This window comes from Pantherophis guttatus, chromosome 2, assembly GCF_059756535.1.
Source record: "Pantherophis guttatus breed Tessera chromosome 2, ASM5975653v1, whole genome shotgun sequence".
In the NCBI taxonomy this organism is placed as follows: domain Eukaryota; kingdom Metazoa; phylum Chordata; class Lepidosauria; order Squamata; family Colubridae; genus Pantherophis; species Pantherophis guttatus.
The window spans coordinates 163,177,843-163,202,797 of NC_142064.1; the positions used below are offsets into that span (position 1 = coordinate 163,177,843).

Genomic DNA, 24,955 nt, shown 5'->3' on the forward strand with positions numbered 1-24,955 from the left:
TTCTTAAAAAAAATGCAGCGTTTTTATAATGGGAACATATCTTCTCTGCTGTTCTCATTGTGTATAAAACACAGATGCTTATATTAGAAGCTCAAGAGCATATGTAGAGAATCCATTTGGCTTTATTCTGGTCATGAATGCCAACAAGAATAATCAAGTAATGCCTCCTCTCCCATTTGCTGCTTCAATGCTTTAGGGAGGGCATTAAGTTCACCATTAATAAGTGTGAATGGAAAAAGAACAACTCATGATTTTGAGTCTGCCCTTTTAGCTATCTCAGTAATTTTGAACCATTAGATGTCATTAACCAGATTTTTAGTTTTCTCAAACACCAGAATGTACTAGCTCAATGTTTCATTTCACCCTCCTTCAACATTACTGTATGTTTTTTTTACAATAAAATGGAGTAAATCATCTGAAGGCCACATAAAGGTAGCAGAAAGCACATGGAACTGAGACAAGCTTGACTTTTAGTCTTTGCCACATAGAACAGGCACATATACTGCCAAAGCAAAATAAATAAAAACATATTTTTGTGGTTTGAACAATTTTTTAATTCCAATTTATTGTGGTTTATGCCATGGATTTTTATAACAAAATTTCCTGGCTAGCCCAGCTGTGGATAAAACACATTTTTCCGAAGTTTTCTTCCAAACTAAATGCTCTGAGAACCTTGTGTACAAATGAAACCTTATGATCAGATGTGGAAGAATAACTACGCAAGACCATAATGTAATGAATGAGAGCTAGGAATATTAATTTTTAACCACATTATGACAAGATTAATGCTGGATTGTTTAGAAAGCTTAGAATACCTGTTGTATTCAATGGTCTAAGAATAATTATCATGTGATTATAAATGATTTCATGCCCTAAAGATTTGTATTGTTGTTAATCTTTAACCAGGAAATATAAAGGAATTTCCAGTCTGCAGCCTCTCACTGGTGTCTAGCCTCCACATTTCCTTTTCATAACATTTGAAGCTTCCCCTCTGCTATCAAACTTGGCAGCATGACTGATAAAATATAATGATGTAGTTTCCTGAGAAGCTGAAGCAGATGACTCAAAAAACCCCTACACTTTAATTCACCTTAACACCTTAAAAAAAAATCAATTCTCATCCTGAATGGGGTGAGAACAGGATTTTCTTTTAAAAAAGAAAATCGTGTCCCAGTCATATGTCTGACACAACTCTACAAACTCCTCAATTTAAGTGTGGCCTTGCTTCCATCAACCAGTTGTTCCATAAATCACAAAATACAGGACCTCACCCCTTACAATAGCTGCATCATAAAAATGAAGGAGCAAAGTGTCTACCTCCCCTAACTGGGATCATCTGCATGTAGATCCTCTCTTCACAGAACTGTGCCTTCTGTCCTGTTAGGGCAGGGGTGTCAAACTCAATTTCATTGAGGGCAGCATTAGGATTGTGTTTGACCTTGGGGGGGATCATGATGGGCATGGCCAGCATGATATCACTTGTGTCGGGTGGGGGCATGTGGTGGCCCAAGCACTCTGCCAGCGAAAACGGGCTCCCAAGCTCCATTTTCAGCTAGGATGGCCTCTTGCAACCCTCTGCCAGTGAAAACAGAGCTAGGGGGAGCCATGTGCGGCCCTTGCGAACTCTGGTTTCGCTGGTCCTTCGCTATTTCCAGGGTGGCCCCGCGGGCTAGATCTAAGCACCCTGTGGGCCAAATCTGGCCCCCAGGCCTTGAGTTTGACACCCCTGTGTTAGGGACAATGAAATCCTCTCCACCATCTTGAGTGCCCCTTCTGTCAAGTCCTGCAGTGATGGCTCCATCTATTTCAGTAACTAACCATCTTTAAATATTTAAAAAGTCCTAATTTCAAAGTAGAGTGGATTATGTACTACTTTGACTTTCTTACAAATTCAAACGTATGTAATCTATTTATTAAATTCTGTAACCTTCCTAACATTAATTGGATATAAATTTAAGATACTAGATTGCAACATGCAATTCAATATGTACATCATGTACATATCATTTTTTTCCTTTATAGAAAGATGGTGAAAACTTTTTTTGAAAAAAAAAACACAAGGCGTGTATTTCAGCACTATGCTGCAGTGCTTTCATTAAGGGAAGGATACACAAACAAAACTATAAGGACCCCACATTTTTTTAATGAAAGGCAGGAACATTTCAGTGAGGCCCAGCAGCAAAGAAAAGTGCTCTTATTAAATTAATTTCATGATTAATCAAATTTACTATACTTTCAGTTTGGATACAGGATATAATGTAACAAAATACGTTTTGAAGGCAAATAATTTACTCATTAATACTGCAAAACTCTCTTGTATCAATGTAATCCTGAGATCACAGAATTAATGAAGTGGGCTAGCATTAGATTAACGTTTCAAAGAACAAAATCTTCCTGTGATTGCAAAAAAACCTGTCTCTAATTTTTCTCCTCATTCAATTCTAATTTACATTATGAATGCTCATAGCATATTATCTTCTAGAAAGAATTCAATGGATGGTTTATTTGAACTCAGCTGTCAATCCTGTTCTAAACAAAACAATCTAAAAAAAGTCACAAAACAATTTAAAAATAGCCTAAGTTTAATGAAAAACTTGGGTCTCCTCATAGGTTGAAATCTTTTTTTTTTTTTTAACAATAGCAGCTAGAATTTCCTCACCACTTCTACCACCATGACTAAATTATGGTAAATTTATAAATGTTTTACAGTGTTCTCTTAGTATATTTGAAAAGAATGGATTTTATACACTTCGTATCCTTGTTATACATGAAAGTTCAATCCCTATTCTCTGAGTCTTTTTTCCATTGTACTTCAATGGATATGTACTCAAAATACAGCTAAGAAAAGCAGAATATATCATAGAAATAGGAATCTGCGGTCCTTCAGAGGCTAATAAGCCTCAACTTCCATCAGATTCAACCAGCCAGTGATTGCAGAAAGCTACTGAATCTCCATTTTTATAATACTTCTGTGCCTGTAAGATGCTGTAAGGAAAGGGAAACTTGCAACCCAGTCTTAAACATTCTGCTCTTCTTGTGCAGATACTCATCTCTTGAGTACCTCACATTCAGATCTGCAACTCAGTTTACTTTGTACACTTTTTAACCCAATGTTAATAAACAGGCACATATAGCATTAAAGTACAGAGAATGCAATGTGACTGTGATGGAAACATACAGGAATCATTACCTAGACAAAAGTAACAGGAACATTTTAAAATCCAAAACGAGATAACATTTGGAAGCAGCTCAGGCAGATGGCACCCTAATTCACTGCACTACAAGGAGGTGGTGGTATATTACAATCAGACTTGCAAGACTCAATTATTATAGCCGATCTCAGTAAAAATTGTATTCTTCCTTTGTGGATCATTTCCTGAACTGGTCTACCTAGCGGGGCTGACACACAGCCATAGATGCTTCATTTAATCTCAAAGTTATATTTCTAATATTTAAACTAAAATTTAGATTTAAGCTAAGAATCAACTAAAGCTCCCCACAGCCCCATATTGTTTTTCTTGCTATTGTAATCCAAAGCTGAATATATTTGTTCATATATGTCATTTGCTCTGCTGACAGCTGACACCATTGTTTTCTCCACAATTGGTTTTTTTTCAAATGCAGTGGAAGAGCAGTATTCATCTAGCGACATTTAAAAACAAGTGATGGCCTTTAGCATACATTTTTTTGATCAGTGGTAGTATTTTTTCTGCCTGCTATTATGAAGATGGGTTTCCATGGTACCATTGATTATTGATCCATGTATTACTTATGAAACAGAGCACAGTCTCTGGAGATACCATTGGTTCATATAGATGAAATGGAGATGTCTTTTGCTTTAGATCAAGCCCTTTGTAAACGATCCCTAATTATGTCCAAGAGAAGAAAACATTTTGCTGAAAAGTGCGTCTTTAAATGTTGATACTTATCAAATAAGTAAAAAGAGCAGCAACAAGTATGATTAATTCATCAACACTAACTCAGAAAGATGATGCAGTGCTCCAGCAGAGATGTCACAAACATCCTACTTCTCCAATTATTTATCCTTGACCAAATTATCGCCGCTTAAGTACTGAAACACAGTCTTTCTTCAAAGGCCCGAGCTGCATGTGAGCATCTACGCTTTCGAGAAAAAAGGCTGGCTTGAGGTTATGTGTGAACAGTGCTGGAAACTGGTGGTTGATCTTATTCTGGAAAGGGTCAAAATGCCCCTTTTTGAAGCGAGCCACTTTGAACTGCTGGAGACAAGTCATCTTGGAATCCTTGACTCCATAGAATGTCAGCACCTTCTCTGAATACTCCAAGTACACCCCAATAGTATGAAAAAATGGCTGCTGTATAACACAGTCAAATCCGCCAAACCACGCAACATAGTTCTGGCCGTTCCATTGTAGACAGCATGACTTCTCATTCCTGCCTAAGCGGCCCCGGTCATATGATTCCTGGGGATTGAAATCTTCAGTGATGACCCCAATGCTCACCCAACCATCTATGATCTCCACTTCCCAGTAATAGTTGCCACGGTTCATAAGATTCTCACCCAATACTTGCTCACAGTTGATAAACCTGGTTGAGGTCTCAGGGTAAGCAATGGGATTCAGCACACGCTTAGCCCCCTTGGTCCCAAAGAGTTGGATGAACTTGTCAGCAGTATCACTGTCCAAATCAATGATGAATGCAGCTGTACAAAAGCAAATATATAAAAAGCTTGAAAATGATAAACAAGGAAGACTCAGGGAATAAGCAAGCCCTCTCTCCACAAAAAGCAGTGTTCTCATATTAAACCATCTATATATGCGTGTGTGTATGCAATATATGATACACACATACATACACGTATATATATATATGTATGTATACACACACACAATATTTGCATTTTCAGAGTGACAGGAGATGTATATGTATTTGCAATATATGCTATATATAAATACATACATGCACACAATATTTTCAGAGTGGTAGGAGCATTTATTTTAAAATGCTAGTTATTGTAGTTAAAATATTTATATACTACTTCTTATTTAGACATCTCAAAGTGGTTTACACTAAAAATCAGCAAATAAAACAAAGCTAGGTAACAATTAAAAACATACTTTTAAACATCATAAAACGCTACATAAAACATTACTATTAATCTTCTCATTGTTCCTATCACCCATATCCTCCCACTTATGACTGTATGACTGTAAACCTGTTGCTGGTATCCTTACGATTTATATTGATTGTTTCCTAATATGATTTGATTGCTTACTTGTTCCCTATGACTACCATTAAGTGTTGTACCTTATGATTCTTGACGAACGTATCTTTTCTTTTATGTACACTGAGAGCATATGCACCAAGACAAATTCCTTGTGTGTCCATTCACACTTGGCCAATAAAGAATTCTGTTCTGTTCTGTTCTGTTCTGTTCTGTTCTGTTCTGTTCTGTTCTGTTCTATTCTATTCTATTCTATTCTATTCTATTCTATTCTATTCTATTCTATTCTATTCTATTCTGCCGAAAAAATAAAGATATATCGCTGGAGATACCACTGCTTAGAATTTTGTATGATGTTTCAATCCATTAAAAAATGACAATAAAGGTTATCTTATCAGTCAAAAACAAGGCATGAAAACCAAGGAGAAAAATGCAGAAAACAAATGACCTTACATTTGAGAAAATAATCTCGTGATTCCAAACTGGCAGGGTTGATGCTCCTTTCTGAAACCTGCGGTTCAATTGTCACTGTGAAAAGAAGAATTTGTCATCAATATATAATGTCAACATTGCAGACAGAACTGAAAATATCATCACCATAAAGAAGCCTTTTGTCCCAAAACAGTAACTTCTTCCTGGTTTTAGAGGAAGGCAAATTGATATCAGCCAGATGGGGGCATATCTTCTTATGCCTTACATTCTGTGATCTTCATAGAACATATATAGGCTTAAAATCACCTGCTGTGTAAAACATTTTTAGGAATGAAGGCAGATATATGCGTCCCAGGATAATGTTGCAGGATGCAATCTGGATTGGTCAGATTCACTTTCTGGTGAGAGACAAGTTCCCTGAGGATGGGCTCCATCATGATTCTGAAAGCTTGGAAGACTAAACCTCTGGTCCCAGTGATTGACCCAGATTGGATCCTGAAACATTTTAAAGCTGATAATGCATCACAAGAGAACAACTACATATGTTAACATAAGGTCCCAATTCTAACGCTGTATTGTGAATTCTGTATAATTTGCAAACTACAGGTAGGGATGCCAGCAGAAAACTCAGTTGAGGTAGCACGTTTTCCTTGATTTTACAAGAACTTGTCCCTTTCTATATATAATGCACAACTTTTTTGGACTGGGCATAAGTGGTGGAGCCAATTTTCAAAGGACTCTGTGGGTTACTGCCAAGACTTTAGGGGGATCAAAAAATGGTAGAGTATTTATGGGAAAGTCTCCACATTCCACTTCATGCTATGTGATCATACATTGTCACTGACAGCTAAAAGAATTGCCAAACTGGGTTTTTGGGTTTTTTTTTTTTTGGAGAACTAAATAACATAAATGAGTATGGGGATGTCTTGAAGAAGATAGTGGTAAGTGTTGGGAAAACATGACCTTAACCTGGGAAAGACAAGAAAAAAACTCAAGACTGTCCCACCTTGACTCTCTTTGGTATAAGAGAGCAGGGATGAGAAACGTCAGGCTTTCAAGGGTCTATTAATATAGCCTATAGTATATCAATAGAATGGAGATCTATTATTTCTTGTGCTGCTGTTTCCTGACCTGGCCTACATCCAAGGGCTGACACAGGCTCTGTGGAGTTTGCATGGGAACTGTTTTTACCATTTACAGAAAAAAAACCCTGCCTCACCCTGCTTTTTGCTTATTGGCCTGAGCAGATCTTTGAAAGAGAAAAATAATTTTTCATAAGATCCATTTCCATTTTTGTTTTGCATATGATCAAACAAATGTACAAAACATGATGTAAGGATATGGGTGTGGTGGGGTGGAGGGAGGAATGCAAACATTTTATTTTCCTTCAGGGAAAAGCAGTGATTTTCATCCCTGATGTGTATCTGACTTCTAACTGTTCAAAATTACAACGGCACTAAAGTGATTTATGACCGCTTTTCACACTTACGACTGTTGCAGCATCTCTATGGTCATGTGAGCAAAATTCGGGTGCTTGGTTCATATGGTATGTATGACAGTTGCAGTGTTCCGGGGTCACGTGATCCCATTTTGTGACCTTCTAACAAGCAAAGTCAATGGGAAAGCCTGATACACCTAACCACCGTGTTACTAACTTAACCTCTGCAGTGAGTCACTTAGCAACCGTGACAAGAAATGTTGTAAAAAGGGGCAAAACTCACTTTTTTTTTAAAAAAAAAATTGATTTATATGCCGCCCTTCTCCGGAGACTCGGGGCGGCTTACAGTGCATTAAGCAATAGCCTTCATACTTTTGTATATTTATACAAAGTCAGCTTATTGCCCCCACAAACTGGGTCCTCAATTTACCTACCTTAGAAAGGATGGAAGGCTGAGTCAACCTTGAGCCTGGTGAGATTCGAACTTACTAATTGCAGACAGCTGGAGTTAAATTACAATGCATTAGTCTGCTGAGCTATCCAGGCTCCTGGACATTCACTTAATGAATGTTTCACTTAGCAACATAAGTTTTGGGCTCAATTGTAGTCATAACTCGAGGACTATCTGTAGTTCTACCTAAATGTAATAGGGGTGGGAGTGGGGAAGGTAATAATGCTGGCAAGATGGTGAAGTGACAGTATGTACTGCAAAAAGCTCTGGCAGTTCTTTTACATATTTCTATTTAATTTGCTACAGAACATAAGCATTTGTTAATTACCATTAAAATCCAAACTTCCCTGCCAGTGACAGTCAGATGCGGAACAGCTCTAATGTAATAATGTTTTAAACAGCTGCACAAAGAAAACACAAACAACTAAGATTTCAAACTTAGAAATGAGCCAGCAATCTTCATCTTCAACTGAATAAGCAACATGAGCTTTGAATCTGGCAGGATAAGAGTCTGGAAATCAAAAACTAACAAGTAAAAACCCTGTCTCTGTTCTGTTATTTCAAGGACACCAGCTTTGGATATGTTTCCCAAACCACCAGTAACCACACCTAGTGATGTCTGTTTGTTGCCTGTTTATATATTTGAGTCATTTTTGAAACATCTGAGTGCTATTAAAAGCCTAAATAACTAAGACCGCTTAGATTCTTCCTATCTTGCATTTTTTGTCAGTTGCATCTTTTTTAGATGGTGCCTATCTTGCTTCTTTTCACCTTGAAAGGCTAGCATTTCATTTTGATCTGCTAATCACAAATGCTAACTCAAAATTGTTTTTGTGCCCCTTCTATAGTGCCACAGGGGACTTAAGAGATATAAATCGTAGCCAGTGGATTTGAATATCCTCCCCCATCTAAGTCCTAAAATAAAGACTTATCAAAACTCTACAGAATAGTTTACCATAAAAAGCAAAGTTTGCATGCCACTGTTGCACAAGAAAAAAAGAATTAGGTACTTTCAGAAAAAAATCAGAGAGTAATATGAAAGTTATACATATGAAACTCTGAAAAGTTGCATGAAAGAAAAGGAACAAGAACCTCACAGTGAGAACAGTTGACAGAGCTTTTAAGACTTACATGTAGATAACAACAAAACTGACATCTTAGGGCAAGTATCATGAATACTTTATCATAGAATGCTGAATAAGCCAAGAATTAAATACGCAAACCCAATGAACTAAGCCAAACTGAAGAAACCATACTGTGGCTTAACACAGGAGTCTCCAATTCTCAGGTCACGGCCTATTTGGAACTGGCTGCACTAGCGGACCACGTGCGCTGGCCCACTGCTCACATAGCCCGGTTCTCCTGTCCCCTCTAGCTTGGCCGCCAAGCCACAAAGGTTGGGACCATTTCTTAGCATAATGGACAGTCTCAGTGAATGGATGTCGCCAGACTCCACTGGTGACATATAGCTCCTATTCTACAGCCATAAAGATCTGGTACTTCAGCTGAAGGGCAACTCTCGAAGGACAAGAATTCTGCCCAAGTCTCAGGGTTTCTTCCATTATGAGATGGATAATTATAAAAATTCAGTAAACAAATAAATTACAAACCTTCTGGTATCCCATGAAGAAAAGGTCCATTCTCACCCTTCCCTGACAGTTGGTCCCATTGGTTCTTGCAAATATTTCCCAGCAGCTCCTTCACAGCAAACACGGCCTGACTCGATTTAATAAAACTCAGCTCTCTGGGGAAGTTTGAACATGCAAGGTTTTTTTCCTCAGCTGCTATTTTTAATGCCTGGAATTCCTGGTCAAGAAAACAAACAAAGTTACAGCAATTGTTTGTCTATAAGGTCTATTCAGCAGATACAGCTCTTCTCAGGTCACTAACACTTAACTGGCTTAAAAACTCAACACAGATGTGGCAGGAGATGAAGTGGGGGAAAGAAGGGGTACACAAGCTCTACTGGCTGTAACTACTGGCACACTCTCTTCCTGGATCTTCATCTGGAACAGCATCAAATCCAAGAGAGCCTTCTCCTGATACTGAAGGCCCCTTGCCTCCAAGAGTGAAAGAAATGGGAAAACATTTCCTAGTAGAGATCTTGATGGGAATGAACATGTGATCTTGGATGAATAAGAAGCAGAGAAGTGGTGGGATAATAGAAGAAAAACATATGGAGCACATTCATCCACTCATATGGAACCATCCCGATAGACGCAAACTATTAAGCATAGCATCCTTTTTCACTAGCCCTTTATATTAAAGACAAGTGCACAAAGCTCTTGCTGCCCTATGACTATATTGATGGAGACCCCTGGATGCTATTTCATATAATGGGCTTTTTAGGTACCAACCAAACAAATTTGTACTGTGCAAATAGATATGGGTATGGAGTTGGCTTTTGAGCAAGAGCTCCAGAGTTACTGCTGGACCTTCTCTGGGGATTGCTGATGCATCCTGAGTGCCCAGGTGGAGAAGAGATGCAATGAAGCCTATGCTATGTCTCTACTGGCAATTAAATCACCTACAAAAATAATTCTTGGAGCGCACCTGGAGAAAAGTGATGGTGTCTGTACTGGGGACTTTCTCCAGGTTCCGCTTGTGTTCCATCAGCAGGGCATGTCGATTTTCTTTATGCCGCAGTTCCTCCTCCGCTCCGCCTAGCATGGCTCTTTCATCAACCTCAATGAAACCAAGCACTTCCTTCTTAAAGGTTGCCAGGACCTTGGTGGCCTCGGTAAGGAGACTGCTGACCTTTTCCTTCTCCTTCTGAGCAGTAGCCTAAAAAAATAAAGATGGACAACAAAAATCATTGCCTAAAATGTGAATAAACCAAGCTTTCCCAAATAAGAACGAATGAATTATCACGTGAAACCTACTTTTAAGAAGTAGCCTGTGAAAATACAATATGGAACCCATCAAAAGAAAGAATCTTTTTTTTTATTATTAACAACTACGGGGAGAGTAGGCAATCAACATTTTTTACCCTTTCTCCCAAACTCTACACTCAGGTTTGGCTATTATATAGAAATCAGGAGAAGTGAGCCTTCCAGTTTGCTGAAGGTTCCAGAAGGCTTTCCACTAGTACAGCAATGATCCAGGAGGAGGAGGAGAAGGGATGAAGATTTGGTGACTGTTTTTTTAGAGCTTTAAGCAGGTTAAAGATAGGAATGGGAACAGAAAGCTTCCTATCCTTATTCAGACTCCTAATCAGAGAAAAATTATGGCAAAATTGGCTTTATAGTATTTTCTCATGAAATCTCCCAGTTTTAGAGAAAAACTATCCTTTATCCAATGTGTATTTTTAATAACCAAGTTAGTGGGTGAGATAGGTGTTTATCACTGAAAAGTAAAGGTGACTTCATGGGTTACATACAACCCTCCATCCAGTGGTGAAATTCAAATTTTTTTTACTACCGGTTCTGTGGGCGTGGCTTGGTGGGCGTGGCAGGGGAAGGATACTGCAAAATCTCCATTCCCTCCCCACTCCTGGGGGAAGGATATTGCAAAATCTCCATTCCCACCCCACTCTGGGGCCAGCCAGAGGTGATATTTGCTGGTTCTCCGAACTACTCAAAATTTCCGCTACCAGTTCTCCAGAACCTGTCAAAACCTGCTGGATTTCACCCCTGCCTCCATCACTCCATCTGCTGCTAATGGCATCTGAAGATAGTTTGCCTTAAATTTGGCAGCAAAATAACTGAATTTCAACTGTTTGTCTCCCCTCTCCCTTTTCCCTGTTCAAAAAATAAAGTGCCCTCATTCCTACTGACATAAACTTCCCCAAATGAATCAAAGAAGAGTTTTTCTCTAAAACTCGAGGATTTCATGAGAAAATACTGTAGAAGAAAAACATAAACTGCTTCTTCCTGAAAATTTATAAAAACTGCTTCTTAGAAAGTTTTCTAAAAATGCATTTAGGGCTCTATCTCTTGGCAAATTGAGTACAGCTAAGGTCTTTGTGTTTTTCATTTCTTTCCTTGTCCTCCAGATTCACAAGTTTCTTTTCCATCCCTCATTTTAATAATTTTTCCTAATTCAATTTACTGTGCCGTTCTCTTTGCAGGGTAATCATATTGCTGTGGAAAACTTAAAACTAACATTAAAGTGGAATGTCAATACTGAAAAAAGAAGAGAGGGATATGAGAATACTCCCCATCTCTTAACTATGGCTAAGAAACTGGAAGAAGTAAAAAAAAAAAAAAACACCACCATGGCTGTTCTAGAAATACCGCAAAAAGTAGCAAATTCAGAATAGAATGTTCTGGAATTATCAGGAACATTCCATTCCCAAATTGAGGGAATTTTTGTAAAATTGTAGAGTTTTGCCATTTCTAAGGAACAGCATCCAATCCTTACTACATTTCATAGAATAAGGAAGCTTTTTTTCTATCATAAAAATTATCCATTAACTTTATCTTTGCCCTACAGTACTACTTTTCTATGGATATGGGGTCCCAATTCCAGGGGATCAAACATTAAACACTGTCATATCTGCTATACAAGGAAAGAAGCCTCATGTGATTTTGTTGCATTTGTAATTTAGTTCTCAGGAACATATTTGCATAAGAAATGGGGGAGCAGTACATTTGTCCTTTATTTATATGCGAATTAATTAATACAGAGAATTATAGAACAGACCTATAATCACTAAGTGGACACTTCTTGAAGACAGCATTCCTCAGTTTTTCCAGATATGTTGGGACTGTAGTCTCTAGCATCTTAACCTCATTGACCCCTTCCTGAGGGGAAGGATGGTTTATTTTTGTTACCTCTTGACAACAGACAATAAAGGGAGGAAAGTCTGTGGAAAGGAAAGGTTTCAGAGGGTTCAACATTTTGCTTTTTACTGGGGATAAAAAATAAAAGTGGTGAAATACTTTGATGAGGTCCACTATCCTCTTCATTTGTGCTATTGTGGCTCCCAGTTCATCCAGCTGATTTTCAATATTGTTCAGGATTTTGGGCCTCTGAGCCTTTCAGGCAGGAAAAAAAAAGGAGAGAGAATCAAAATCTCAACTTTACAGAAATTTACATTTCAATTATTTTTATACAATTTGTATAGAAATGACATTTACAGTTCAATCATCACGACTACACACATATATATTATAACTGTCCTGTTTTTCTAAAGATTAAAATAAATCCATTTATCTGGAGGTGCAAAATGCAGTCAAAGGTCAGGTGTAAGACCGCATTTTCCATTTTGTTTCATCCTTCTCTATCCCTAAAGTCATTATTATTGCTTATATCCAAAACCAAGTGCTTTTAAAGTTCTTTCTCAATCCTACTTATTTTGTTTTTAAGTAATACAAACATAAAACAAACCCTCTGCCTGGTGAACAACTCAAAATACACAGAGTTGGTTTAGATTTAAATTTAAATTCAGGATTGTTATGATTTACTTGGGCAAAAGCATCACTCTTCTCCCTACAAGGCCTTTAAACCAGGCTAAATTTCCTCCTCCTTTATCGCTTTGTTCTATTCTGACTGGAATTGTAAGGAACAAGTGCTCCATTCAGATCCCCTCCTATTCCATGACATGTGCTGGACTGAGATAAAAAGCAGACCTGGACAGAGATAAAGACCAGTCCGAGTGGGCTGCCATGAAAAGACCAATTGTTGCATTATCAAGAAAGAACCAGGGCAGAATGAATCAACACCCTTTTTATTAAAAAAACAAGGAAATTAGAGTGGTAAGAAGAGAGCTTATCTGCTGATGCCATAATAACCCACTGATCTCTTAAAACAAAGCCAGGGGAGGAAAAGAAAAAGATTAAATGATAAAGCACTCCAGGCTGCCCCTTTTCTTAAACAGAAAACAGTTCTGAAAACACAACTGTTTCCCAGATCGGTGACCAATGTGCTCCTAAGTGATATGTGCTAACTACAGTATATAGAAAATATTTTGCTGCTATCATTAAAACAATACAGGGGGAAAAAGATCATGTTTGCTTGATACTGGTCTTGCATGAAGATAAGACTCCCTGGGGATCAAATTCAATTATGCGTTTCTTGGAAATAACAGGGACACGTCTTGCCACTGAATTTTCTGTTCAGTCCTGGGATTTCCTGATTTCCCATCCCAATCCTAAATCTGTCCCTTGTTTTTGTTTTCAACATCAGCCAGGATTAGCTGGATGCTGCCACCTGTTGTGGGTAGCGGGGTGAATTCTGAAGAATCACTTTTAGGTTGTTTCTGTATGTGTTATATGTATGTTATATTCACTCACAAACTACCAAATGTTATTTCAGATTTATCTTTAAACTAAGTCAACTTATTTAAGCCTTTCCAAGTGCAGTCATCTTTGATTTTGAGCCAAAAGCCATCTATTTTTGCCAAACAGGAAGATCTTTGCTTCCTCCGTTCCACCAGGATCGATAACATTTTATTCCCGCGAGAGAACAATTAATAGATATGTTCCTTTTCATTCAACAGCTCCAAGCTGCTTTGGTTTCAGAGCTGGAGGCAATTTATGGCTCGCTGGCTTAGAAAAAAGAATTAGCGTCTAGGATACAAAGAACTGCTTTATTTCAACTAAGAAAATGGTCCACCTATTCCAGTAACGCCTACTGTGATTAAAAATGGATTTTCATAGCCTCATGGCAAAGTCTTTCCATTCGTTGCAACTCATGTTTCTATAATTAGAGCTGCTGGATAAAGAGCCCAAGAACTTCTATATGTCAAAGATATAAAACATCACTGAACTTTTAGCTTGCCCATGGTAGGCCTCAGTGATTGGCTGGAATAATTCAGCCTCTCTTGGATGATTTATCTGAACGGAATCAGGGATGCAGAAAATATAAGGAGGCAATTTATCAGAAAAATATGAAACTCAGAAACAAGGAAAAATCTCTTCTCTTCTGAGAGGGCAGCCCTGCAAGAGATTATACCATGTTTGAGAGTTAACTAAGTATAAATTCTGAATTACTGTTCCTCCTTGTCCAGGGACAATCAACTCTCTAGTTCCTAGGTACCATTGAGTGATAATCTAGTCATGTTTGTGTCAGTCGTAGCCAAGCAGTCTATAGCAGAAGTACTAACCACATGACCCTTGAATTCTCTCTCTTTGCAAGTTTCTGCTATCTGAAGTGAAAATGAAGTATAAAACCAAGATTTTAAATATAGTTTAAACACAGTTTTTAAACATGGTTTAAAATACTCAATATTTCCAAAAAACTAGAAAAAACCCTGGGCCCTGGAAAATCCTTTTTATCATAGTAGTAGTTATCATAGCTGTGTAATTTGTATCATGGCATTATCCGCTGGGATCCTTTTTCACCAATACTGTGATAACCACAGGCATTTGCTACAACCTTCAGCAGTCTCTTCAATTATAAGCTGCTTATTATACAGTATATAAAAAAAGCAGGTGATTGATTTTCCAAGTCCCTTCCCATCATGTCCTTAAATTTTTAGAGCACAATTCCCAACATATCAGCTAGTCTCCCTGATGAGCAAATTCATTTGGGCATCCAATAAAATAGAAGGCAACGATACGTTAGGAGTGATGAAACCAATTTTCTTCTCTATATATCTATAATGATTGCCTGCTTCCACTATAAAGGTTATAGTAGTTTCCATCTCTGTGCAAGAATACTTTTACCTTCCAAGGATGCTGAAACAGAAGTCCAAAGTGATTGGAAAGAAGGCAGGGCAAAGAGAAAGAATTCAGGGATAATGTGCTGGCTTAGTACTTCTGCTATAGACTGCTTGGCTACACCCAGATTCTCTGGTTCTTCAAAACACATATACTAGTCTACGTGGGCTTCTTGGTGAAAGATTTTATCACAATACTAAAGCACTTTAAATGGTTCATTACAGGTTATGAATATTTGTAGGCAATACTCCTTTCCAGTTTTTAAAAACTACTCCACTTCCCAAACAATTATAATTATGCTGTATAAAGACAGTGTAAGTATGAAAAGAATCTTGAGTATTATCATCTCAGCACGCCTTCTAAATGCATCTGAGTTTACCCAGAATCTAGAGATTGTATTAATATTCAACAGCCTTGGTAGTACAGTGGTCTAAGGTACCCTGTTATTAAGCTGGTTATTAAGACCAGCTGCCTGCAATTACTGCAGGTTCAAATCTCGCCAAGGCTCAAGGTTGACTCAGCCTTCCATCCTTTCTAAGGTAGGTAAATTGAGGACCCAGTTGTGGGGGCAATAAGCTGACTTTGTATAAATATACAAAAGGATGAAGGCTATTGCTGAGCACATTGTAAACCTCCCTGAGTCTCCGGAGAAGGGTGGCATATAAATCAAATTTAAAAAAAACAAAAAACAGCCAAATGCCATTTAAAAAAAAAACATGACCTCCTTCCACCAAAATAAGGTTGGAAAGTGTAGAGAGGGGACATTGGGAGCACAACTACTCCTATTTCTATTCTTAACCCCTATGAATACATCAAAATGGCCAAAATTACTCTGCTGAAAACCAGCTATTTGAAGCCAATTGTCTACAGCAGAAGTCTTCAAACTTGGCAGCTTTAAGATTTGTGGACTTCAACTCCCAGAATTCTGGGAGTTAGGTTTAGGTTTATGGTTTATTTGATTTGTATACCGCCCTACTCCCGAAGGACTCAGGGCGGTGAACAGCCAACAATAAAATACATAAATACAAAAAATTTAAAAACCAGATAAAATCAAATTAAATCATTTTGGCCCAGACAGATTAAAACACCCCAATAATTTAAAAACAAATTAAAATTTACATATTTAAAAAGGGAAGAAATTAGGGAATTCAATTAGTTGAAGTCCACAAGTCTTAAAGCTGCCAAGTTTGAGGAGCCCTGGTCTACAGCCATTCTCATACTTGAAAACAACCACAAGTCAATGATAAGTCAAAATGATTGCTTCCCCTCTTTCTGTGATCTCCCCTTCTTTCCCGTCTCATTATATTTTACAACCAAACTGGTGAAGGAGAGCAAGTTCTGTCCAGTGATGGGATTCAGGCAGTTCGCACCACTTCGGGAGAACCGGTTGTTAACTTTCTGAGCAGTTTGGCAAACTGGTTGTTGGAAGAAATCATTAGGGCAGAGAACCGGTTGTTAAATTGCTTGAATCCCACCACTGGTTCTGTCCTGAATTTTGGGAAAGCTGCTCACTCCTGAACGAAGTAGACAAGATTCTTTGATGAGATGGAAACTTGCCAGCGTGTACAATATAACCCTTTGAAACTACATTAATTGGTTTTACACCCCACCTTTTGTACAGAAGCTCAGTAATGTACATAATGTACTGTACACTAGTGGAGGCATCCTTCTCCTCCCTTAGGAGGTAGGCTGGGCCAAGAGCATGACTCACCCCAAATCACCCAGTTTCTGTGGCTGAGGATAAACTGGGTCTCCCCATTCCTAATCCAACACTTAACTACTACTGGTACCTGAATGTTGCCAATTAAGAAACTTACCAACACTTAATGCTTCCCTGTTAATGCATTGATTTATTTTAATGACTTGTGAAAGTACTCCCTGAAAACTTTTCCAAGTTTTAGCAATCCTTCCAAAGCACGCCCAAAGAATGTGGGATTTCCCGAATAACAATTTAGAATGACTTAAACTAAAACTGACAGGAGTTTAGTCAGAGCCATCTGGGAAGGGGAGTGTCTGAAAAAAATAACGCCAGTAGTGCAATCTGAAAGACAAACGGAGCAAGGACTGGAACCTGGGAGAAAAGCCAACGGAAATAAAGGAGCTGGATTAAGACACTGTGGGAAAGGGCTACAAGGGAAGGAATGAACTGCTGCCATCACACTGAAGTAAAGCTATCAGACTAGGCTAGGCCCAATTAGCATCAGATGGAATTAATCACAGACTATATAGTTTCCCTGCTCCTTGTTTTCTTCGCTTTCTTTCCAAATCCAAACAAAATAGATTACTTTTATGTGTATGGTTTGGCAAGCCAGGCACAAATCACCAGAAGTTCAAATAAATGTTTGTCTTTCTCCCAAGACCTTTCTGATTATTTGAAACACTAATTTCTGGATTCTCTTGATCCCCAAACAATTCTTTCTAAGGAAGACTGCTGAAAGCTAAGCATTCAATTTCTCTTTTTCCTTCTTTTTCCTTCCAAACAACTTCCTTTCAGTCTGCTTTTCCTGACTGATCTCCACCAAATCCACCCCCAAAACAGGATGTATCCTCAGAAAGGCTCTCAGGACTGACATTTCTATGGACCTCTATCATTTTATGGCTGGTTCTCACAGGATGGTAAGCAAACCTGACTGTGGGTGGCTAAACCTTCATGACCCAGATTATCATCTAAACTTGCATCTAATGACTTATTCTTGAAAATAACCAAAACCCGTAAATTATTGCTTAAGAAGATATCAAGAGGATATTAAAAACTGCAGCTCTGATGATACTATAGTCCTGACAGTCCTTTTCTCTGATGAACTCTGTAACTGTTACCTCCTGAAAAGTCCTTCTTTTTCAAACTGTTCCTATCCATATATTGCTTCAACCTGTTAATTGCATTCCAAACTTTTTAGACAATACTCTTAACACTTCCTAGATTTTAAAGTTCTTTCCCACACTCATTCTCTAGAAGCTGTTTTAAACCTTTGTTACCTAACCAAGTTCTTTCTGCATTAGAATAATATTCTTTTGCAATATCACCTACTTTTTAATAAAAAAGACGTGTAATCCAAGATTAGCCTGTGTAAAATAAATATTATTTCCCTAGTTTAGTGCCAATGTTCAGTAGCATGCCTTTTCTTGAAAAAAATTCAACATGATAATCTGTACAGAGTTGTTTGTACATCTGGGAGAAAGCTTAATGGAATTAGCAGCATAATAAAAAAATACAATGATTGTGACTGACACCTGTTGGCTAGTTCCTATGTTTAATATTTCTTTTCTATGCCAAGTCATTTTTGGGATTTTTATTAATATTTGTTTAATGCATGCAAATGGATGTACATCTTTACAAACCCATTCACAACCCAATCTTAGAATCTTGTCTATTCAAATTCCTACCTAGATATTTATTCCTTTACAAGTTAGTAAACTCAGCACTATTTTAAAGAGAAAATAATAGTGCAAAATTTCACTTCAGAGGAAAATTGACTACTCCCAATTCTCCTCCCCCCCCCCGCCCCCCAATTTGTTCCAGTCATTGTGACTTTTGTATTTACTTGTCTGGCTGCAATTCAGAACTCAGAGGTTTTTCCCTCCCAAGCACGGATTTCCCATCCATCATTAACTACCTTGCACAGGGCCAAACCCAAGGCTTGGTAGCTGGAAATATTTCCATATAAGTTATTGTGCAGTTGTTTTTGCCCTAAACAAAAATGATTCCTGCCACTGACTAATCTGACAAAAATCCTCGAAGACTGAAGTCTACAACATGTGATTGCAGGTATCTAAGTTCTCCCTGGGTGCTTGCTAGGTATTTTTAAAAATCATTTTAATTTATAAATGGGAAACCCACAAGCTGCAAAGCAAAAGTCTCCAGCAGCATACTGATCCCCAAGAACGCTTTCAGGCCCTTCAAAGGCGCCACAAACTTTCAAAGTCGCGTAGGGTTGGAAGGGACCTGGAGATCCTTGAGTCCAAACTCCTGCTGGAGGCAGGAATCCTCAGACCATCCCAATCAAACAGATGTCCAACCTTTGCTTGAAAACCTCCAGTGTTGAATCCCCATCCCATGTCTTCAGGAAGCATGCTTTTCCATTGATTAATCGCTCTTCAAGTTAGGAAATTCCTCATTTTGAGCTTGGATCTTTATTTGTAAACAATTGTTTGGAGATTGTTTCTGCCCTATCCTTTTGCTCTATGGAGAACATAGCTACCCCCTCTTCTCTGAGACAGCCTTTTTTTGCATTGGAAGACTGTTGTCATTTCTTCCATTGGCCCTCTCTTTTTTAGTCTACACATCCCTTGTTCTTGTCTTAGAAAATAGAATACTGCAGCTGAATGCCCAGAGTTTAGGGTTTTGGACTTTTTTGGAAATATGCCAAAGAACAAATATAAGGGGAGCAAGAATAATTTGCAGTATAAAGTAACTTAGTCATGACTCTAATAGGAAAAAATATCTTTTTAAATTTAAATTTACTTATATGGCTGCCCACTGTGCAAATGCAGCTCTAAGCAGCTAATAAATGCAAAATATCAATACAAAATAATAAAAGAGCATCCAATTCAAATAGAAAATGGCAACCAAGGAAGCCTAATCAACATATTATGGGCTCCAGAATACACTGGAAAACAGCTAAAATAAAATATGTTGCGAATCAGCCAAAATAATAGATGTAGGGGTGGAGGAGAATAAGCTGGAAAACAGCCAAAGTAAGATATGCTGGGAATTAGCCAAAACAATAGATGGAGGTGTGGAGGAGAATATGCTGGAAATTAGTTTAAATATAAAAATGCTGGAAATTAGTTAAAACAATAGATATGGGGTGAAGAAGAATATGTTGGAAGATTAATTAAAATGAAGCGAGATGAGTATGAAATAACTCTGTGTAAAATGAAAAGGGTAATAGATGATAAGTTTAAGAAAATTAGATGTAAGTTAATAGAGTTTAAGATTTAAAGACTTGATGAAATGGGTCTAGGGATGAAGGACTATAGATAGAAATTTGATTCTTAAATGGAAATAAAAATAGAGTTGTGTTTATTTGGAAATTAAGATTTGTGATGATAAAATAATAAGGTGAATACTTAGATTAAGATGTTAGAATATTTGTTAAAAATTTGTGTTTTGATTTTTATGTTAAAAGATGTAATGGAGGAAATTCGGGAAAGAATTGTTAAAGTGTCTTACGCGAATGTACCTATTCATGACCGGATCAAGATTTCGTTCTTAAAAGATGTATTTTATGTTTTTGTTTTTAAAAAATAAAAAAAATATTTTTTAAAAAAAAACATATTTATGGGCTCAACTAACACCCTGACCCCTAAGCAGGGGTGGGTTCTACTTACCTTTACTACTGGTTCACGATGGGAGGATGCGCGCAGAAGCTTCTGCACATGCGCAGATCATCAATTATGATGTCTGGGTGGGTGGGCGGAGCCTCCTGCCGCTTTTACTATTGGTTCTAAAAAGTGGACAGAACCGGGAGCAACCCACCATTGCCCCTAAGCCAACAAAAAGACTTTCCAAAAGGCCATGCAGGGTCAGAGGTTTGTACCTCTATGCCTTAATCTTGCTCTGTAACACTTATTCCACCCATCCTTGGGCACTATGTGTTCATCATACAAGCTTACAGGGCTGCTTTATGCAAAGATCAAGCTCTTAGTTCCCTAAGGCTTCTGACAGTCAATCTTTCTCAACTAGGCTAATCAACTTTCCTTTTACAGACAATGCCAGGATTGAAACCTGCCACCTTCTTATTTAGTTCATAACTTACTTTAAAGTGTAACCCCTTTTATTTATTTCACGTTTAAGTTAGTAAAAATATAACTATAAATAACTACAAACCTCTGAAAAGAATAGCAATAAGCAAAACAGAAAAGTGACAAATTATAAACCGACTTCAATCTTGCAATTATAAACCATTTAGCAATCACCTGAATATCAAATATTAACCAATATACTGCACAAAAGTAAGCAGTTGGTGAGAGGAGTGGGGAGGACGGTGTGGGACCCAGTCAGGGGTGCTATTCAGCAGGTTCTGACAGGTTCTGGAGAACTGGTAGCGGAAATTTTGAGTAGTTCGGAGAACTGGCAAATACCACCTCTGGCTGGCCCCAGAGTGGGATGGGAATGGAGATTTTGCAATATCCTTCCCCCAGGTGTGGGTAAGGAATGGGGATTTTGCAGTATCTTTCCCCTGGAGAGGGATGGGAATGGAGATTTTGCAATATCCTTCCCCCAGGTGTGGGTAAGGAATGGGGATTTTGCAGTATCCTTCCCCTGGAGAGGGGTGGGAATGGAGATTTTGCAGTATCTTTCCCCTGCCATGCCCACCAAGACACACCCATCAAGCCACGCCCACAGAACCAGTAGTAAAAAAATTTGAATTCCACCACTGGATCTAGTGTGGTGGGAAGCAGGCCCAAGGCTTGCAGGGAGCTGGGGGGGGGGGGAGATAGGTGATGGGGCATTGCAGCATCCCTGTAGTTGGACGTAAGGGCGAATCCACCCAAATTTTGTTCAAGTGGCCATAGGGATTCTGCAGTAATTGCAATTTCAAAACCAGATTATAGCTGGGGGGGGTTGCTGTAACTTAACTTCAAATAGTCGTTACGTGACTGGTCATAAGTGGAGGATTATGAACATTTTAAATTAGAAAAATTAAAATAAAAACAAAAATATCCGCTCCCTAATTTTAGAGTACTGTATAGTTCCTTCATTTTGCCAAATGTTTCTTGTGCTCTTTTCAACATGAAAGATCTGTAATTCCCCAGGACTTTTACCCCTAAACCTCTTGCTTCTCTTAAGTTATGTATATAATGACTATCAAGAATCATATGATAGTCACGCCAAGAATTCCTTTGCTATGAAACATTACAGGACAGAATTAGGGTTCTCATGAAGCCCATGCATTCCCATTTACAGTTGTCGCAGACCAGCAACAGATATGTCCTATGTCCCATATTATTTGTGAGCCCGAAAAATATAAAATGTCCTCTGATTTCTCCCTTTCCCTTTCTCTTTTACTCTGTTGTGGTTCCCCAACCTTGGTTAAGGCAGTCAATTTTGTAATCCTGATTTCCCTAATGTGGAACTCCTACATACAAGTGGGAATTGCTACTCCCAGAAGTTCAATTCCTGTTTGGTGGACACAGCATGCTTGGAAACCAGCAGATTGAAGAGAATCTAACTTAATTAAATCAGCTGCCTAGAGCAGGATTCTTCACCCACTAGTTTCAGTATCTAAATCTAACTCTACCCTATTATCTCTATTAGAGAAAAGACTGTCTGGTCAGCCTTATGCACCAGGGCTAATTTTGGTTCCAAGACTGAGCAGAATGCTTTCCCATTCTTTATCCAAAAGAAAAACTCCCAAACAGCCAGGAACCTATCCCTCTTTTTTTCAGAAACTTAACTACAAACATCTGTGAATCATCTCTCCTAGAGTAATTACAGCCTTCCTCAAAATTCCTAAATTTTAGGTAATCCCTAAACATTAATCCCTTAAACGTTTCTTCTCTTAAAAATTAAGCATCTGAAATGTGCTTCCCATCGCCTTCAAACTACCTTTCATTCCTCTTTGGTTGAACGAGCCCATACCCTTAAAATAGAAATAGGCTTTATTAGGTGGACTTTGAGTCAGGTCTCTTTCCAACGCGGATTCTCGCATTCCCCAAGCCCTACTCGCATTCCAATGTGTAATTTTTTTTTCAACCACCACTCCTAACAACGCTCCTAAATCCTAACACGTCCAGCCAAACTTTCCAGCGACGGTGGCAGCCAGCGTGTTTCCATTTATTCCGAGGCTGGAAATCGCCAGCGCAGTTTAAGGGCTTTGTTCGGCCAGCCGGGCCAGGTTGCGCCCTTCGTCGCTCCTTTGGAATGAGGGCGCACAAAGAAGCCCCTTTGTACCTCCGACGGCAGCCCTACCCACCTCCACGTGTTCCCGCTCCACCTCCACTGCCACCACTTCGTGGCTCCGATGCTCCTGGGTCAGGCAGAGCTGGCAGATGCAGCTGCGGTCGGTCCGGCAAAAGCTCTCCAAGGGCTTGAGGTGCAATTTACAGAGGCTCTCCTCGATGTGCCGCAAGGGCGGAACCAGCCGGTGGTTTTGGAAAGCCGGACTTTTCAGATGAGGCTGCAAGTGGGGGGCGCAGAAGGACGCCAAGCACACCAAGCACGATTTTGCCGCTTCAGCTCTCTCCCCGCCGGTGCAGAAGTCGCACAGCACCTCCTCGATGTGGGCATCGCCGTTCTCTGGAGCGCACGGCTCCGACGTTTCCTCGGGTGCCATAGCCAGGCCCGGACTGCTCGGCGCGGGCTGTCGGAGCTGCAACAATTCTGCCAGGGTGTGGTTCTTACGGAGCGGGAGGTCGGCTGGGAAGGGTTCCTGGCAGAGGGGGCAGCGGGAGGCACTTTGTCCTCCGGTTCCTGTAACGCCCCCGGGGTGATGCCTGTGCGCCCCGATGCACTCCAAGCAGAAATTGTGGCCGCAAGGAGTGGTGACCGGGTCCTTCAGAGCGTCTAGGCAAATGGGGCAACCGAAAGGACCTTCTTGAAAGTTGAGAGCGGAGCTAATGGGGCCAGAGCCCGCGTCCATGCTGCTGAAGTCAGCTGGTAGGAGGCGAAGAGCGCGACGCTGGGTTGGCCCCCTTTCCCAAGGCAGGGCAGGGCAGGGGGCTGGAAGCGCCAACTCCGCCCAGCAACAACTCAGCCCGGCACCGGGCAGCCGCGGCCGGCCCCCAAAAAGCGAGCGAGGGGCCGTCTCAGTGCGCGGCGTTTCTCTATAAGAGGCGCCCGCCTCGGTTAGAAGAAAAATAAAAGTGCTGCTTCTCCTCGGGGCGCGCGAAATGAACCCAAGTTAAGCTTTTCCCGCCTTCGTAGTCTATTAAAATGTGTGAGCAATTGTGAAAGAATCCCAGGGAATTTTTGTCAGAACATGGGAAGCTGACCGTTCCCGCCTCCCGACTGCCGTCGAGTTTTCCGAACAGGACACATTTGCGTCATATGACTCCTCACGAGTCCCGTCCAATTTAGCAGCAGATAGTTGGGTGCTGGCAGGTAGCGAGGGTATTAGGAGTAATAAATGACAGGTTCCTGCTCCCCCACCCAGTTTTGCTGCAGTTAAATGGACAGTGATTAATATTTGCGTGTGTGTGTGTATTTTTGTACCTATGTATATAGCGTGTATGGGTAGATATATACTTTCTTTGGAGAGCAGGCAACAATTTCATTTTTAAAGTTGCCCAGTGCACTCACAGTAAAAAAAATGACAAAGATTATCTTAAATTTCTGTTTTAACTTTTTTTTTTTATGAAACCTGACTATTTTGGACCATATTTATACAATTGCCATGTTCAGCCATACAATTGCTGTGCAGATTAGATGTTCTTAATGTCTTCAAAGCGTCCCAAGAATTGATTTTATTCCCTAGGAAAGATGCACAGGTGAAGAAAGCTTGAAAAGGCAGTTCCTGACCTCTGGCCAGCGTCACCTAGTGCTAGTTTCTCAAAACACAGCTGAAATATGTTATTCTTTCCATTCTCTGTTTTTAATCAATCTGTGACCACTATTATAAACTGGGGGGGGGGAATAAATATTTGGAGCCTCACTTCCTCAGCAATTAAGCCTTTTACAAGCTGGTAACGTTGGACTGTGCATAATTGGATGGGTTTGTAATAGTGGATACCTATTGATATTTAAAACTAAGAAATTAGTACATGTCATCAAAGGATCAACATGGTGGTTGATGAAAGGTCCTTCAGAATCAAAAGTACCATTCTAATGAATGGAAAGATAGCTATTTGAGAGGTAGCCAGTAGCAGGAGGCAAGATATAAACC

At 39.4% G+C, this 24,955-nt stretch overlaps 1 protein-coding gene across 1 annotated transcript; it reads right to left on the reverse strand.

Annotated features, from left to right (window-relative positions):
• Positions 1–530: 530 nt before the first annotated feature.
• On the reverse strand, positions 531–24,113 carry TRIM47 (tripartite motif containing 47). The gene is made up of 6 exons (XM_034408623.3): positions 23,048–24,113; positions 12,408–12,503; positions 10,078–10,308; positions 9,135–9,330; positions 5,657–5,731; positions 531–4,681 (listed from the first exon to the last, which is right to left on the reverse strand). Exons 1-6 carry the CDS (start codon positions 23,711–23,713, stop codon positions 4,056–4,058), a joined length of 1,890 nt encoding a protein of 629 aa, XP_034264514.3. The 5' UTR covers positions 23,714–24,113; the 3' UTR covers positions 531–4,055.
• Positions 24,114–24,955: the final 842 nt, after the last annotated feature.